Source organism: Leopardus geoffroyi, chromosome B2 (genome assembly GCF_018350155.1).
Source record: "Leopardus geoffroyi isolate Oge1 chromosome B2, O.geoffroyi_Oge1_pat1.0, whole genome shotgun sequence".
NCBI classification, from domain to species: Eukaryota; Metazoa; Chordata; class Mammalia; order Carnivora; family Felidae; genus Leopardus; species Leopardus geoffroyi.
Genome location: NC_059332.1, coordinates 79,745,327 through 79,764,095, shown reverse-complemented (window position 1 = coordinate 79,764,095; position 18,769 = coordinate 79,745,327). Strand labels below are relative to the sequence as shown.

At 35.8% G+C, this 18,769-nt stretch overlaps 1 protein-coding gene across 1 annotated transcript in view; it reads left to right on the top strand.

Moving 5' to 3' along the window:
• Positions 1 to 18,769, top strand: part of RNGTT (RNA guanylyltransferase and 5'-phosphatase) — a 314,555-nt gene that overhangs the window by 143,642 nt on the left and 152,144 nt on the right. Inside the window, exon 12 of the mRNA XM_045499002.1 lies at positions 11,936 to 12,004. Within this exon, the coding sequence (XP_045354958.1) occupies positions 11,936 to 12,004 (69 nt within the window). The remainder of the gene's footprint in view (positions 1 to 11,935; positions 12,005 to 18,769) is intronic.

Genomic DNA, 18,769 nt, shown 5'->3' with positions numbered 1-18,769 from the left:
CTTTGTCTCTCTCTCTCTCTCTCTCTCTCTCTCTCTCTCTCTCTCTCTCTCTCTCTCCCCATGTGAGTGGGGGAGGAGCAGAGACAAGGAGACAGACTCTGAAGCAGACTCTAGGCTCTGAGCTGTCAGTACAGAGCCCAACGTGGGGCTCGAACTCATGGACCATGAGATCATGGCCTGAACTGAAATTGGACGCTCAACTGACTGAGCCACCCAGGCGCCCCAAATCATTGTTTTTAAAATGAGGTAATGATAGTGGCTTTTTGGTGAGCAGGAAGGATGAGTTTTGTAAAATGATTTTGTACTGATTAGAAGAATTATTTAGGGTTTTGAAGCATTGAATAGTCTTAGCCTAAATCAGAAATTAGACTTTAGAAATGAAAAAGAATGAAGAATAATATCTAGGTGGGTGGAAATTTCCATTTTGGGGGGATTGGTAAAATAAAGCCTTGAATTTTAGGGGAGTTATGAAAGCATATTTAAATAATCAGCAGATATAAGCAACTGTATTTAGTATTTGCAGGCAGTCACTTGAGGCTGTGTGGCGATATTTGCTCAGATAATGTTTGATGTGAGTAGAACAGTCCAGAAGAGAAAAATGGAGATAGTTTATTCTTTTCTTGTTTAAGTATTCCCGTGGTGTATTTTTCTTTATTGTAATGAATTGATATTGCCAACTTGCATTCCGAATTACATTGCAGATTCATTTTCTTCTTCATTGTAGTCTTAAGCTATCATTTTACTTATTTGTAAAAGGTTCCTTTCTATGCTTTATAACTTTGCAGTTTCTGTTTGGTTTCTAATGTTTCTAATTTCAAGCCCTTTTGCATTATCTTACTCTGCTTATGCATTTATAATGATTTGGTTTCCAATTACTTTCTGATTCATAGACACATAAAATGTCAATTCAGAGTCAATCACCTGGTATAACCTTTGTTATTTCCACCAATCTCTGGTCAATAGAAAGTTATATGCCTTCTCTAGGATGTTTCAGATGGTATTCAAGTGATAAGATTATGTTAATAGGTAAGCAAGTTAAAAATTTATAAGTAAGACTTTATGACACACTATAATGCTTCATTAATAATTATTCAGTATATTATGTCTGCTATTTTACCTGTTATCTAATTGTCTTCTAATTTGATCTGGTGGAAAATAAGATTGTAATTCTGTAAAACAATGTATCCTAGTTTAGGATAATTCACCACACATTTCACTTTAAAGCTTCTTCAGGGTTTTGCAGTTAAACTTTTATATTTTATTTAAACAATTTTTTTACATTTTAAAAGTAAGATAGCTTTTTAAGAAATTTCTTAGAAGTGTTTTAGAAACAACTTGGGTAATTTAAATTGAACTGTGTTTCTGCATAAGGATTGACAGGAAGTGGTTAATTACATCATTGCATTTAATGTTTTTACTAATAAATTAAAATTAAGGTATTGTTTAGGCATTTTGGCCTAGGCTTACATTATCATTGAGTCCCCAGTATCCTTAAAGCTAGCTAGGTTTCTAGCATTAGTAGGCAATCAGGAAATACCTGTCTTATGGACACTGACTGAAATTTTATTTTTATTGAGTTGTTATCCTCCAACAAATTATCTAAGAAAAACTTAGGTTTGCACTTCTTATATAAGAAGAGCAGGGCAACTCATAAATAAGTTTTACTTAAATTATAGAAGAAGGAAAAACCAAAGTAGCTTAAAAGTATAGAACATTCTATCTTGGAATGTAATACTGGAGACAAGAGAATACCAAAGTGAGCTTTTAAATTATCTGCTTATTTAAGTTATTAAAATAAAACCTGACTATTTTAACTGTGTATATGGAAAGTCTTTTTGGCTCCTTGGTTAACAATTCCTTCCTTGGAGATTGCATCTGACTTAAATTCTCTCAGACTGCCCATCGCCCTTGTTGCATACATCTTCCCTAATGTTTGGTTTGATCTATTTATTACCCTGGGTTTTCCATTTCTTTGCAATTTTCATCTTAGTGACTTTCTTCTGATTTAGTCACTTTCACTTTGGCAGCTTCTCTCTGGCTACTGTTCCTACGTTGAAGTTTTAAACGCAGACATAATGCTTTCTAACCACAACTTCCATCTCTAAAAGCTTGTGAGACACTTCATCAACTTCTCTGTCATCCAATGAGCTGAGACTGTACCCTCTTCACCTTAGGGGTGCATGGTTCCCTTCACTGGACTTAAGATCTCAGTCTAGGTGGCTCTTTTCTTTTTTCAGAACTTCCTGAATTCTCTATGGAGCTCTTAGTTTCTTAAGGTAGAAGTTGATATCATTGATTTGTGACTTCTTTTCTAATTAGTCATCTAGTGCAATAAATTCCCTTAAGCACACTTTAGTCACATCCCTCAAATCTCAATTACTATATTTTCATCTTCATTCAGTTTGAAATACTTAAGCTTTCCTTTTGATTTATTTATTGGTTATTTAGAAGCGTGTTATTAAGATTCCAAACATTGGGAGGTTTTCCCAGATATCTTTTTCTTATATCTTGTTTAATTCATTGTGATTAGAGCACATACTTTGTATGACTTTGATTTATAAATGTGCTGTATGTACTTGGAAAAAAGTGTTTTTTCCTGTTGTTGGGTAGAGTGTTCTATAAATGTCAGTGGTGTCAGGTTGTTTCAGTGTGGCTGTAGTGTTCTGTATTCTTACTGATTTTCTGTCTGATGTTCTATTAAGTGTTGCTGGGTGACTTGGAGAGACCTCAGACCCTGGGACCTTGACCCAGCCAATCACAAAAGAGTCACAGAAGGTTCTTGGTCTTCTAACACAAACGAATTCAAGGACAGACAAGCAGCACAGGGCATGAGTAACACAAGCAAGAAAGTTTATTAAGTGAAAAGTAGAGATGAGAGTCCATGAGCTTGATTGAGAGAGAGTGAGAGAGCAAGCGCGAGGGAGTGGGAGTGAGAGCTCGTGAAAGAACGACCTTGAGAGCAAGAGCAGGTACATGCAGAAACTGTATGCCCTGACAGTTGGGTTTCTTTTTTTTTTTGACATTTGTTAACTAGTAGAATACTTATTACTTGGGGGTGGGGATTTCGTGCTGTTTCTTCCTTATTTGGTCAGGGATTTTTGGCCTTTGTCAGCCATCTTGAGGCTGGCTGGTTTGCTAAGGCTTCCTGTGGCTTTGTTTTGGAGTGCTTCCAGGATAGGCTTCTGACTTTCCAGATAGCTGGCCTTGATTTCCTTATTGCTGGCCTCCAGGAGTCCTGTCAGAACCTCACTAATTGCTTACTCTAAGTCTTTTTTTTTTTTTAATTAAAAAAAAATTTTTTTTAAGCTTATTTATTTTTGAGAGAGAGACACAGAGCATGAGTGGGGGAGGAAGAGAGAGAGAGAGAGGGAGACACAGAATCCGAAGCAGGCTCCAGGCTCCGACCTGTCAGCACAGAGACCGATGTAGGGCTCGAACCCACAAACCACGAGCTCATGACCTGGGCCGAAGTTGGATGCTTAACCGACTGAGCCACCCAGGCGCCATGACATAAGTCTTTTCAAAACATCTTCACCTCTACTTTTTTCTGCTTGTTGAATCATTTACGCAGAGAAGAGTATTAAATTCTCCATTTATAATTGAGATTTTTGCCTTATTTTTATTAACTGCTTTGTCAGTTAAGAAAAATGCATTTTGAGGTTTTTTTTTTTGAGGTGCATATACATTTAAGATTGTTATAGGTCCTTTTTTTTTTTTTTTTTTTTTTTTTAAATTTTTTTTTTCAACGTTTATTTATTTTTGGGACAGAGAGAGACAGAGCATGAACGGGGGAGGGGCAGAGAGAGAGGGAGACACAGAATCGGAAACAGGCTCCAGGCTCTGAGCCATCAGCCCAGAGCCCGACGCGGGGCTCGAACTCGCGGACCGCGAGATCGTGACCTGGCTGAAGTCGGACGCTTAACCGACTGCGCCACCCAGGCGCCCCGTTATAGGTCCTTTTTATCTCTAGTGATATTTCTTGTTCTTAAGTCTTTGTCCAATATTAATATAGGTTAGCCACTTTTTTTTTCATTAGTGTTAGGATTTAATATCTTTTCTGTCCTTACGCATTTATCTTTCTGTCTCTCCATCCAAACAGTTTTATTGAGGTATAATTGAGCTATAACATCGTGTAAATTTAATCTGTCTTACTTTTAATTTAATTGAATCTTTATATACAAAATGGGTTTATTCTGGACAGCATATAGTTGGTTCTTGATTATTTTTTTCCAGTCTGACAGTCTCTGTCAAATGGGGTGCTTGTACCATTTAAATTTAATTATTACCATTACCATGGGGTGCTTGTACCATTTAAAATGAACTAATACTGTGGCTTGTTTTGGATCCACCCCCTTACTACTTGGTTTCAGTTTGCCCATGTGTTCTCATTTCCTTTTTTCCCTCTTGCCATCATTTGGATTACTTGATGTTTTGATTTCATTATAGCACCACTTTAGGCTTATTAGGTATAAATGTTGGTTTTATATTTTAGGAGTTGTTCAAAGGTTTATAGTATATCCCTTTAATCGTTCACTGTTGACCTTTAAATAATATTATATCACTTTATAGTTAGGGTAAGACCCATACAACAATATCATTCTATTTCCTGTCATATATTTTGCTTCTAAATATGTTGTAAACCACACAATATTTTAATATTTTTGCTTTAGTTATCTTTTAAAGAAGTGAAGAACAAATATTTTATATTTATTCTAGTTTTCAAACATTTCTTTTTCTTTTTTTCCTTTTTTTTTTCACCAGTCATCTTTTATTTGGTGTTAATTCTTAATTAGGATGCGATTCATCCTAATTAAAGGATTCAAAGGTGCCAGGCAAAGGTCATAGTCAGGAATGTGAATGTGCCTCCATACCGGGCCCTCTTCGGTGGTGCTTGCATAGCGGCTCATGTGTGTGTTCCGTGTAATGACATAGTTGAAAAGCACATAAGCTGCCAGCACATAGAAATGCCAGTGATGCTTCCTTTCTTCACATTGACATACTTATTGTAATACTGGTAATAACCTCTCTGCAATGCTATGGCAATGCCCTTATGGTGAAATTCCACATCAGTGTCCAGCTTGACTGTTCTCCTCGTTTGACGTCCATGAGCTTCTTCTTCATTGGTATGGAGAATGCCATCTTAGAGTCCTGGGTGTCTGTTATATCTAGTTGTCAGCCATTTCTGACAACTCTTCCTATTTTTTGTTTAGATACAGGTTTTATTTATTTATTTATTTTTTAAAGTTTATTTATTTTTGGGACAGAGAGAGACAGAGCATGAACGGGGGAGGGGCAGAGAGAGAGGGAGACACAGCATCGGAAACAGGCTCCAGGCTCTGAGCCATCAGCCCAGAGCCCGACGCGGGGCTCGAACTCACGGACCGCGAGATCGTGACCTGGCTGAAGTCGGACGCTTAACCGACTGCGCCACCCAGGCGCCCCTAGATACAGGTTTTATTGTTGTTGTTTATATCTTATTTCTTCTGCCAGAAAACTTTCTTTTAAAATCTTTTGTGTTTTGGCCTGGTGGAAATTTATCTTATCAAATTTTGTCTGTCTGAACAATTTTTTTATTGTGCTTTCATTTTTTAAAGATTTTCATTTGCTAAAGAGTTTTGTGTTTACAGTTTTCTGTTAGTACTTTTAAACTGGTGTTCTATTATCTTCTGGCTTATATAATTCATGACAAAGAGTCTACTGTCATTCCTATTTTTGTACCTTTGCATGTAAGGTTTTTTTCCTTCTTGCTGGAGTTTGTACATACTTTTTTCTTACATCCTTCTTGTTCTCTAGGCTTCCACTGGGGCGTGTGTTATGTGTGCATGCTCATATGTGTGTTTAATTTTGCCATAATCTGAGGCATTTTTTCCTCCTAGTTGTTTTGTGTTTCCTTACCACTTTTCTTTTTTAAAATCACATTCCAGTTGTACAGATGTTCTGTCTTTTTAATCTCTCAGGTCTTTGATTCTCAGTTGTTCCCCCCACCCCTGCTACCTTTTTTGTATTTCAGTTGGAAGAAGTGCTACACTTTTCTTCTTCAAGATTGTTTCTTCTTTAGTGATTCTTTCCTTTGTTGTGCTCAGTCTGTCAATAATCCCATTGATTAGCATTCTTTTTTTTCTCTGATACTGTTTTTTATATCTTTCATTTCCATTTGTCTCATTTTTATAGTTTTCATCTCTTTGTGTTCTAATTCCACATTTGTCCATACATATTCTCCACCTTTTCCTTTAAAATACTAAGGTTTGGGGCACCTGGGTGGCTCAGCCAGTTAAGGGTCTGAGTTCGCTCAGGTCATGATCTCATGGCTTGTGGGTTTGAGTCCCGTGTCGGGCTCTGTGCTGACAGGTTGGAGCCTGGAGCCTGCTTCGGATTCTGTGTCTCCCTCTCTCTCTGCCCCTCCCCCACTCACACTCTGTGTGTGTGTGTGTGTGTGTGTGTGTGTGTGTATGTCAAAAATAAATACAAATTAAAAAAATATTAAGGTTATTTTGTTTATTAATTTTATTTTTTAATTATGTATTTATTTTTTAAAATTTACATCCAAGTTAGTTAGCATATAGTGCAACAATGATTTCAGAAGTATATTGCTTAATGCTCCTTACCCATTTAGCCCATCCCCCCTCCCACAACCCCTCCATCAACCCTTTGTTTGTTCTCCATATTTAAGAGTCTGTTATGTTTTGTCCCCCTCCTTGTTTTTATATTATTTTTACTTCTCTTCCCTTAGTTCATCTGTTTTGTATCTTAAAGTCATCATATGAGTGAAGTCATATGATATTTGTCTTTCTCTGACTAATTTCATCCATGTAATTGTAAATGGCAAGATTTCATTCTTTTTGATTGCTGAGTAATAAATACTCCAGTGTGTGTGTGTGTGTGTGTGTGTGTACACACACACACACATCTTTATCCATTCATCTGTCAATGGACATTTCGACTATTAAGGTTATTTTAAAGTCTTTGATAATTCTAAAACATGAGACATCTCTGAGTCTTATTCTGTTGGCTGTCTTGTCTACTGGATGTAGATCATTTTTTTTCTTGCTTTGTGTATGTGTGATATATTTTTTATTGGTTGATATATATATATATATTGGTTGATATATATATATTGGTTGATATATATATATTGGTTGATATATATTGGTTGATATATATATATATATATATATATATATATATATATATTTTCCTGTTTGAACAGTAGAGACTGAGGTAAATGTATTTGTGCTTAGTAATGGGTATATCTCTTTTTTCAGTTTGTTAGTAGGTCTCATTTGAAGGGGGGTGGTTAGTGGTTGAATCAATCTGTTCTCTATTTCAGGTGGGTTTGTGTTGCTATATAGGTATCTTTGATGCTCCAAAGACCCCACATTCCTTCAGCACATGACTGCTGTTAATGAGCTTATTGAGAGTGTGGAGCATAAAAGAGTTTCTGCCAAAAGTGGAATCAATACAAAATTGAATTCTCCCAAAGGTGAATCAGTTTATATCTCATCTCCCCTTGGAAGAGCTTGGGATTCAGTTCATTCTGTTGCCTAGAGACCTCAGCTCTCTATAGCCTTAACCAAAGTTAAGAATTTATAGATTATCTGCTTTTTATAATTGTCAGATTAGAAGCATCATTCTCTTGACACTTGTTATAGTAAGTGAAAGTGGAACTTTCCCTTAAACCAGCCTTTTAAAGATAACTTTAATTAATTAATTAATTAGTTTTTGAGAGAGAGAGAGAGAGAGAGAGAAAGAAAACACACACATACAGGGTAGGGGCAGAGAGAAAGAGGGACAGAGGATCCAAAGCAGATTGGAAGCAGATCCAAAGTGGGCTCTATACTGACAGCAGAGAGCCCGATGCAGGGCTCGAGCTCACAAACCCCCAGATCATGACCTGAGCCAAAGTTGGATGCTTAACCCAGGTGCCCCAAGATAACTTTAAAGGAGCTAAACACTTTAAGATTATGAATATAGACCTATAGAATGAATGAAGGGAGAAAAAATTTACTAATGTTATTCAGTTGGTACTTTTAACTTGGGATAATATCTGTTGTGACAGTCGCATGTGTAATTTGAAGTATGCTATAACTTAGAGATGGGAGTGAAAATAATGGAAATACGTTAAATGACTTAAATATTGGCTGTAATCATGAAGCAGTGATATATAGAAGATGCCCATAACAAGTTAGGATAAATTTTCTTTCAAGAATTGTGAATGGGCAAAAAGAGTGTTTTTAATTTAACATATTTTATGTATATAATTTCAAATATTAACAAGTAAATCCACTAATGATAAGTTATATAATAAAATTTTTAGATTTCATGTGTATTCCTAAGAAAGTCTTTTTTTCAAGCATTTAACCTCCCTTTGTATGTACCTTTTTCATACAGTACATGGTACAATACATGTAAAGTCTGTTGGGTTTTTTTAATGTTTATTTTTGAGAGAGAGAGAGACAGAGCATGAGTGGGGGAGGGGCAGACACACACACACACACACACACACACACACACACACACACACAGAATCCAAAGCAGGCTTCAGTCTCTCAAACTCATGAACTGTGAGATCATGACCTGAGTGGAAGTCAGATACTTAACCGACTGAGTAAGGAGTAAAACAAGAGTAAAAACAAGGAGTGTTTCTTGTTTTGACCAAAGAGGTTTCTGATTCACAAAAAGTTAGAGTAAAATAAAAAAAACGAAGTTACTTTCATTTCTCAACAGGTAGCATCATATTATTTAGAGTCTTGCCACCTCTATGTTACTTTATACATACTTTATATACAGGAATGATCCATTATATGAATTTGAGGTTAAAAAAAAAATTTTTTTTTTTCAACGTTTATTTATTTTTGGGACAGAGGGAGACAGAGCATGAACGGGGGAGGGGCAGAGAGAGAGGGAGACACAGAATCGGAAACAGGCTCCAGGCTCTGAGCCATCAGCCCAGAGCCCGACGCGGGGCTCGAACTCACGGACCGCGAGATCGGGACCTGGCTGAAGTCGGACGCTTAACCGACTGCCCCACCCAGGCGCCCCTAAAAAATTTTTTTTTAATGTTCATTTACTTTGAGAGACAGAGTGCAAGTGGGGGAGGGGCAGAGAGGGAGACACGGAGATTTTTGATTTAAGAATGGAAAAGCTATGTTTACTTGCTGTAAATGATGTTTCTACAATTAAAGGAGGACAAATTCTTTTAACCTTTGAAAAGATTGTGTGTGTGTGGGGGGGCACCTGAGTGGCTCAGTTGGTTGAGTGTCTGACTCTTGGGTTTGGTTCAGGTCATGATCTCATGGTTCTTGAGTTCAAGCCCCACGTCAAGCTCTGCACTGACAGTGCAGATCCTGCCTAGGATTCTTTCTCTCTTCCTCTCTCTCTGCCCCTCCCCTGCTCATTCTTTCTCTCTCAAATAAAACTTAAAAAAAATGTTTTTTAGAGGTACCTGGCTGGCTTAGTTGGTAGAGCATGGACTCTTGATATCATGGTCATGAGTTTGAGACCCTCCTTAACTTACAATTTAAAAAAAAAAAGCCAAGAATTTTTTTTTCTTTTTTTTAAAAACGTGATTGTGGCATTTGGTTTTCATTGTGTTATTCCTCGGCAGAATTTGGGCTATGAATGTCTATGAATGTAGGAGGTTACCTTTTCTTACATAATTGGGTGCAGGAAATATTAAGGTTATACTTTTCTCCCTTGCTTGAAATTTTATCCATCATAGCTCATGGATTTTTAAAAACAGATGAAATAGAACATGAAGGTATTAATATATATACTTCTCAATATGAGTACAAGTTCCAAAAAATTTTTCCTCTAGGGTAAATATATCACATACATGAAATAAAGGCTTTAACATTGCTTTCCAAATTCTCAGCAAGAATGTAAGCTATTTTGACTCTTTGATGCTTAGAGTTTATTTTTTTTCTCTTAAAAGGAATTTATAAGAAATAGGTATTTTTAATCCACATGGAATTTTTACTTTGGCAAATTTCTTCCTCAGTTGGCTAGGTCATTTAAACCTATGAGTGCATTGGAGACAAATGTATGAATGCCAGAACTGTCCTGAAATTTCTGCCCATTTGGCCAGACCCTTGATAATATGGCTCTAAGATTCCCAATTTGCCAGCTCCCCACTTAAGAATTCTGTGTTGTGATAAGAGGAAGAGAAGAAACAAAAGAAATAAAGAAAATTTCAAGAGCATTACAGTTTTTTTTAAAGAAAAATTGTCTTAAGATATACATAAAATTTACCTTTTTAACCATCATTAAACAATGGTTCAGCAGCACTAAGGACATTCACATTGTTGTACAGCCATCACCATTATCCATCTTCAGATTTTTTTCATCTTTCTGCATGGAACTTTGTACTTGTTAAACGCTAACTCCTTATCCTCCCCCACCCCCCCCACCCCCAGCTCCCTAATTTCTGTCCCTATGAATTTGACTAAGGAGCATTATAGTTTTAAATGAATTTAGATGTTGGGAGCCAAATTGGTCTTAAACTAGTTAGATACTAGGATTACTCTTATTTTTCTTGGCTGAACTGCCCTCAATTTAGAGAAGTTACAGATTCTGAAGAATGAAATGGCAGAGAAGATGAAGCCACACTTGGGGAAGAGACTCAGATTTTGTTGCATGTGAAATAAACTTGAAATTTTGGTTGTTGCTTTTGGAATACAAATTTCCCTGTAGATGTAGTGGTTTCCAGAGGATATGATTGTGGTTAAAGAGATGTATCACCCACAGCATATCTAAAATTTTGGATACAGTGTATTTGAATTCCAGACCTATCCTGACTGCACTCTAAGTTCGTCAGACTATGGCTCTGTGAAAGTGCATCTGTTCTCTGAAATACAGAAATCAATGTTTTGGGCTTCCATCAGTGATACAAATCTTCTTTTCTTCAATGTAATAAAAAGCATTTAAAAAGTAAAAAGAAGCATTTAAACAGAAAACAGAAGCATTTAATAATAAATAATAATAAGCATTTAAAAGGTAAACAGAAGCATTTAAAACTACATGCTCAGAAATTATTGGATAGCTTTGGGTCTATACCTACTCTTTAGTAGATAAGGACACGAAAAAACCTGTCATTTGTATTTTATACTGCGTATCCCTTGTAATGCATTTCTCTGCTTGAAAAAATATATTAAAAAAGACAACAAAAAGGACAAAAAAGAAAAAAAAATTAAAAATCCTCTGCTTATGCATGTGAGGAAGACACAAATACTATATTTTTGGACTGCAATCCCATGTCTGAGCTCACTTACGGTTACAGATTCTCAGGGGATGTGTCTCCTGCCCCCAACCTCTGCCCCCAACCTCTATCTATCCCTTCACAAGTTTCTCTGCTGTTTCCTTTTTTTGTGTATGTTTTATACTTTATTCCCTGTATTTATTACTTTTCAATTTTTGATTTCACTTTGCTTTTGGCTTCTGTCTTCCTTCCTTTTGTGCTGGCTCAAATATATATTTTTAAAAATATTTTCTCTGTTATTTTGACTATTTAAGATATTTAGCCTGACATGAATGACGATCTTCTTACATTAAGAATATCTTGCAAATGTTAACTAACTTAGATCTCTCTGGATCACCTATCTCCCCCTTTTTGTATTTCAGTTCCTTTTTTTTCTTTTAAGTTTGTTTGTTTGTTTATTTAGAGAGGTTGGGGGAGGGAATGAGCTAGGGAGGGTAAGAGAGAGAGGAGAGAGAGAATCCCAAGCAGGCTCCACACTCAGCATGGAATGCAATGTGGGACTCAATCTCATGACTGTGAGATCATGACCTGAGCCAAAATCAAGAGTCAGATGTTTAATCGACTGAGCCCTTTCCTTCTATTTCAGTTCTTAAAGCTTATATATTGTTTTTATAAAGCTTATAAAAAATCAAAATACTCTTTAAGTGATTATTTTTAAAAATATGTGTATTTATTTTATAGCTACTTGAAGGAAATTTTGCCAAAGAAGTCAGCCATGAAATGGATGGACTTATCTTTCAGCCTATTGGAGTAAGTTTATTTGTGTGTGTATAGCCATGTCTGTGTGTTTGTGCGTGTGCATGTGCGTGAGCACTTGTAGTATGTAGTATGTATGTAAATATGTGTCTATACCTGCTTGTATATATAAAGTACATTTTCCTGAGGTATATTTACTTAGGATTGATAACTGCTTTTCCTTAAAACAAGTTATTATAAAATATTTCTACTAAATATATGTAATGGTCAAATGAACAATTGTTTGCTCTTCACTCAGCTTAAGAAGTAAATATTATTGATCCTTATTTTTCAAGGAAGTTAGTTCTTGCAAAATGAATGTTAATTATTTCTGTACTAGAAATCTACCAGTAATATTACATAAACGCTTATTTCTTTCTGTAGCCCAGTCTACCTTTAAATATTAATATTTCTAAATTTGTCATGGATGGATGAGTAAAATTCAAATAATTTTTAATACTTAAAATACAATTCTTTGAATATTATATGTCAAATTTCTGAAACTCCCTGAAGAACTTTGAATGATCAAGTCATATTTTGGAATAAGCTACATTTTACTTTATAGTATGGTTTCTCAACTTTAGCACCAGTGACCTTTTTTTGCCAGATAATTCTTTTCTGTGGAGGAGTGTCCTGTGTGTTGTAGGGTGTTTAGCAGGATCCTTGGTCTGTATTTACTAGTGCCAGGATTACTTCTTCCCCTAATCCATCTCTTCAGTTTGTGACAACCAAAAATATATGCAATCACTGCCTACTTTCCCCCAGAGAGCAAAATTACCCTCCTATGACAACTTGTGCTCTCTCTAGGGCACTCTTTCTCAAAATGTAGCCTGTGGACAAGGAATATTAGCCTGACCCAGAAAGTTGTTATAAAAGCAGCTCACCTTGGACCTACTGATCAGAAACCCTGGGATGGAGCCTAGCAATTTGTGCTTTAATAAGCTTTCCATGTGACTCTAACTCACGTTCATGTTTGGTAGAATTGTATTTCATGTGCTATATACCTCATCACGTGCTGCAGTTTGTCTCATAAGCTCCATTGGTCCGTCAGTAACTCTATCCTTAGAAATTAGGGCACAGGCATAGCTGAGAAGTTGTATTGAGAGACCTCAACCTGGATGCCTGTGGCAAAGGGAAAGAAACTAATATTTTTGAAAACTGTGTATTAAACACTATATTATATATAAGTTACATAAATACTAGAACTTTAATATGTAGGCTTAAATATAATGTAGATATGTGATTGTCTTCTGTCTTCCTTCCAGTCCCCTTTGCCAAACAGGTGGAGGGAAACTCTTCTGTGGTTGAGGGAAGAGGTGATGAAGGAAAGTTAGAGGCTGGGGATAGAAATTGTAGAAAATGCTATCTTAGGAAGATGGAAGTTACTAGATCTTTGAGTTCTAGTATTTTCCAGGCTTAATCTCCCTAGATTGAAATAAAGGCTAAAGATAACAGTAATTACAGTAAATTTTACTGTGTTAAACTCATCGGTTCATACTCACGTGTATGTGAGATTTTGGTAAATGTAAGAGAAATGATCTGACACGGAAGTCAGTCTCTGGGATGTCTAGGAAAGTCAGCCAATGTATTAGTCTGTTTCCATCCTAGTAACCACACTTGTCATTATAATGATTTTGTAATTGATATCTGGTAAGGCAAGTCTCTCTTTGCCAGGATTTTCTTAAATATGTGAGGACATTTGGTTTAACATATAAATTTCAGAAATAGTTTCTCTGGTTACCCAGAAATTCTTGTTCAGTTGGAATTAGGAGTTCAATTGGAATTGCTTTGAATTTAGTTTGGAGAAAATTGATGTTTTTACAGTGTTAAATCATCTCAATGAATAAGGTTTAGCTCTTTTCGGGTCTTTTTCTGTTCTCTAATTGAGTTTGAGTTTTTAATTGTTGTCTAATTTCTATATATTTATTTTCCATTTTCACAGTAAATGGTGTCTTTGTTGGTACTTCTGATGTACTGCCACATTGATTGATTTATTTTGTTGATTCAAGAATCTTGCTGAATAGTCTTAGTTCTAAATTGGCCAGGACCTCTAGTACTGGCTGAAACATACACTTTATTGGGGGGAGGAGGGGGAGACATTCATACCTTATTCTCAACTTCAAAGGGAATGTGGCTAAATTTTCTCTCTTAAGTTTGTTTTTGGTAGATTTCAGTTAGGTAACTTTTATCATGCCAAGAAATTTTTGTTTCTGTTCATACAAAGTCCCCCCCCCCCCCCCCCCCCCCCCCCCCCCAATCATAAATAGATTTTGGGAGTTAACAAATGCTTTCTCGGTATCTCTTGATTGAGATTGCCATGTCGTTTTCCTTTTTATAACATTAATGTAGTACGTTACAATGATTTTCTCATGTTGACCTGTCCTTACATTCTGACATAAATGCTGCTCAATCATGATATATGTAATTTAGATCTGGGTGTAATAGTTTTTTGAGGATTTATGCCTCCTTATTACTTACAGTTTTTTCCTTTTTTTTTTTGTACATTCAAAATATAGAAGGTAATATTATGGAAAAATATTATAAGTTTCAAGTAACACATAATAATACATGCCCATGGTTTTAAAAGTAAAGTATCTTGGCTTGTACTGAAAAATAGTGCTGTCTCTTCTACTTTCCCCACACTCAAAGTACCACTCCTTGGAGGGGATTATTTTCTGTTGTTTTAGCTGTGTTTTTTTTCTTTTCCCTCCCTATTTCTACAAAATCTGTTTATGCTGCTCTTCCTTGGTTTTCTGTTTTATACATGATCTGCCTACTCTCTGCTGTTGAAGAACAGGATTGAGCTCTTTCACTCCTCCAACATCACCCCTTCTCCTTCTGTCATCCCATTATAATTATATCACATTTTGGGTCAAATGAATATTCAGTATTTGTATTTCTGTTGTAACATAAATATTGTTCACATCTGAGTCAAGTTGTATAATATTTTATTTTCATAGAAAACTTTTTTTGCCTAGAGTTAGGAAGTGCCTTGTATTTTCATGTGTTATGATTATCACTGCTTCTTTCCTTAAATTCTTTAAAAGAACTTTTTGTTAAGTTTTATTTATTTATTTTGAGAAAGAGAGAGAGAGAGAGGGAGAGAGAGAGAATCCCAAGCAGGCTCCGTGCTGTCAGAGTGAAACCTGACTGGGGCTCAATCTCACAAAGTGTGAGATCATGACCTGAGCCAAAATCAGAGTTAGACGCTTAATTGACTGAGCCACCCAGGTGCCCCTGAAGAGACTTTTTTCCATTAGATATTCCTTTCCTGCTTTGTTGAAGATTTGTTGACCATATAGTTGTGTGTCCATTTCTGGGTTTTCTATTTTGTTCCACTGATCTATGTGTCTGTTTTTATGGCAGTACCATACTGTCTTAATCCCTATAGTTTAGTAATATGACTTGCAGTCTGGAGTTGTGATACCTCCAGCTTTACTTTTCGTTTTCAAGAATGCTTTGGTTATTTGGGGTCTTTTGTAGTTCCATACAAATTTTTGGATCGTTTGTTCTACCTCTGTAAATAGTGTTGGTGCTATTTTGATAGGGATTGAATTAAATGTGTAGCTTGCTGGGGCACCTGGGTGACTCAGCTGGTTGAGCATCTGACTTTGGCTCAGGTTGTGATCTCGCAGGACATGGGTTTGAGCCCTGCATCAGGCTTGCTGCTTTCAGCACTGAGCCTGCTTTGGATCCTCTGCCCTCCCCCACCTTTCTGCCCCTGCCCCACTTGTGTGCTCTCTCTCTCTCTTAAAAATAACATTTTTAAAAATGTGTAGATTGCTTTGGGTATAGGCATTTTAACAGTATTTGTTCTTCCAACCCTTGAGCATAGAATGTTTTTCCATTTTTTGTGTATGTCTTCTTCAGTTTCTTTTATAAGTGTTGTATAGTTTTCAGAGTACAGATCTTCTACCTCTTTGGCTGGGTTTATTCCTATCTCATGGGTTTTGGTGCAGTTGTAAATCAATGTGATATGCCACGTCAGTAAAAGAAAGGATAAGAACTATGTGATCCTCTAAACAGATTCAGAAAAAGCATTTGACAAAATACAACATCCATTCACGATATAGACCCTCAACAAAGTTGGGACAGAGAGAACATTCCTCAAAATAATAAAGACCATACGAAAAGCTCACAGCAAATAACATCCTCAGGGGGAAAACCTGAGAGCTTTTCCTCTGAGGTCAGGAACAGGGAAGAGACTGGAAGTCCTAGTCTCAGCAATCAGACCAAAAAGAAATATAGGCAGACTATTTAAAAATTTATAGCTATTTTATTTTTCTTGTTATACATGCATATGTATAATCTATTTTATGCTGTGTCTTTTTTTCTTTTATGGAAGTCTTCAGTGACTTAAAGTCTCACTTGTTTCCTTGCAGAGTCCCAAATGCAAACACCTATTTATTCTTCATGAAACAATAATGTTAGATTTGCTACTTGAATATTCTTCTCAGAGACTTCTCAGTGGGTTAGAATTGGTCTCTGATTAAGATAAGCCACTTAATATCTCTTTGGTTCTCCAGTTCTTCATCTGTAAAATGTACAGGCTATAATTAATAACTTAGCTCTGAAATTCTGAAATGATCTTATGATGATCAATGTATGTCAATATAAATCAACACTTAAGAATTCCTTCTTCCTGCCAACATCTGGGAAAATGTTTTGGGTAAAGAATTCTTAATAAGAGAGAGAATAAACTCTTATTTTGTTTTCCTAAAAACAATACATCTCTTAAATGGAAATTTAGACTGTTGCAATAGAGTTTTTGTGAAGTTTATCATTGTCACCATTATATGACTTTATTTCTATTGTTTTTTTTCCTGCCATCATTTCAATAGAATTCTCACTTTTGCATGCTAAATTATACATAGTATATGGAATGGCTTTGCAAGGATCACATTTTGTTCATCAGTGGACGTTATCAGTTTCTTATTAATTTAGCCTAACAGATCCTTAGGTTAGTATGTATCTACAAAAGACTTATAACAATATTTTGTTATAAAAAGTATTTCACAACTACTTATTTTGATAAAAGTTTACTTGATAATATAGCACTATACTGTACTAGTCTTTGGTTAATCCTTTTCATTTTCCATGAAAGTTTAATGATTTTAGTCCATGTTTCATTTGTAATTGTATTTTCTCATGATCATTTTCCATCTAGTTTTATTTCTCAAAAGTACAACACTTTGTCAATTATGTCTTAATTTTTACCACAAATGCATACCTTTCACAATGTGTATAAGTGTGCCCTTTAGTGAGACTTCACTGTTAATTGATAGATTGTCATGTGGCTATAAGAAGGATGTGGTACTTACTGACATGTCTGCCAATTCTATTTTTTTTTTTTCATTTCTATTGTATTTGTGTTAAATCTTCAAAAGGATATTCTGAGTATAAAATGTATTAACTCTGCCATCCAGAAGAGGCTCCAATTTAGCATAAATGTATCCAGGAGAGCTGTTTTCTTGCTCATATCCAAAATTTCATTGTATCCAACTTTGTAGCATTTATTATTTTTTTATGATTTTACTTTGCAATTTCGATCTGATTTTTCTGTTCTTACATACTGTGTTCTTAGTTTGGGCCACCACCACAGGTGGGGTCCTATATATTCCATTTTTAGTATATGTGCTGCCGAAGCGAGCACATATATATTCCATTTTTAAACTTTTGATTTACCAAAGCCACAGGTAAGAATGTACTTGGTTTCTACACAGAGACTTTTGACTTTTCTGCGTCTTTCAAAAAATGAAGGCGTAAGTTTCTATTAAGTAGGTGAACTTGAATGACCTTATCAAGCACTGTATTCATGATAATTCTGCTAAAGGAAGCAGAGTCTAAGATCTATTTTTCTAATAATTCATGACTCTTATGATTTCTTTTCATTGCTTTCAAAGAAAGAATACTTAACATTTTTTCTTTTGCCTAATTCTTCGGTATTGAAACCACTGTGCTTATGTATTGTCATCAAGTTCCTTGTCTTTACCAAGTAAAATGGCCTTTTTGTGATTGCTATTGCATATCCAAAGGAAAGACCTTAATTTTCCTTTTCAGCAGCTCTAAGTTTTCTGTGTAAAGAGGTAAGAACAGAATTGATTACACACAGTTGTAGTTTCCAGTGGTGGGAGATGTGATTTTAAATCGTCCAGAGATGGAGTATTAAATGACATTGCATCACACAATGAGAAATTCAATCCCATTCCAGTTTTTATTTACTCTCTGTTTATAAAGTCTATTTATTTCTAGTTTTTAATATCTAAGGCTTGCTAATCTTTCTCTTTTCAATCAAATAAGTGTGGGTCTGGTTTTCCACTATTTAAAGGCAATATATTGTCAGGGATAACTTAGTATCCCTGATTCATATTCATCATAGCTAATTTTAGGACTACTTATTAGGGGTAAGCAATACCATTTTCTATTTATGGTATAGATACAATTTGGATCAGGGTGGTTGGGAGGCTCAGTCAGGTAAGTGTCTGACTTGGGCCCAGGTCATGATTTCGCGGTTTGTGGGTTCGAGCCCTGCATTGGGCTCTGCGCTGACAATTCGGAGCTTGGAACCTGCTTTGGACTCTTCGTTTCCCCTCTCTCTCTGTCCCTTCCCTGCTTTCTCTCTCTCTCTCTCAAAAATAAATGAATAAACATTAAACAAAAACTTGGATAAACTTGGATAAACTTTCCCAATTATCTTTGCGGCCATTTTTCAACCTTCCACAGTTATCTAGCTTGATACAGTATTTCCATCTAATAGCTGTAGACGCTAATACGTAATAT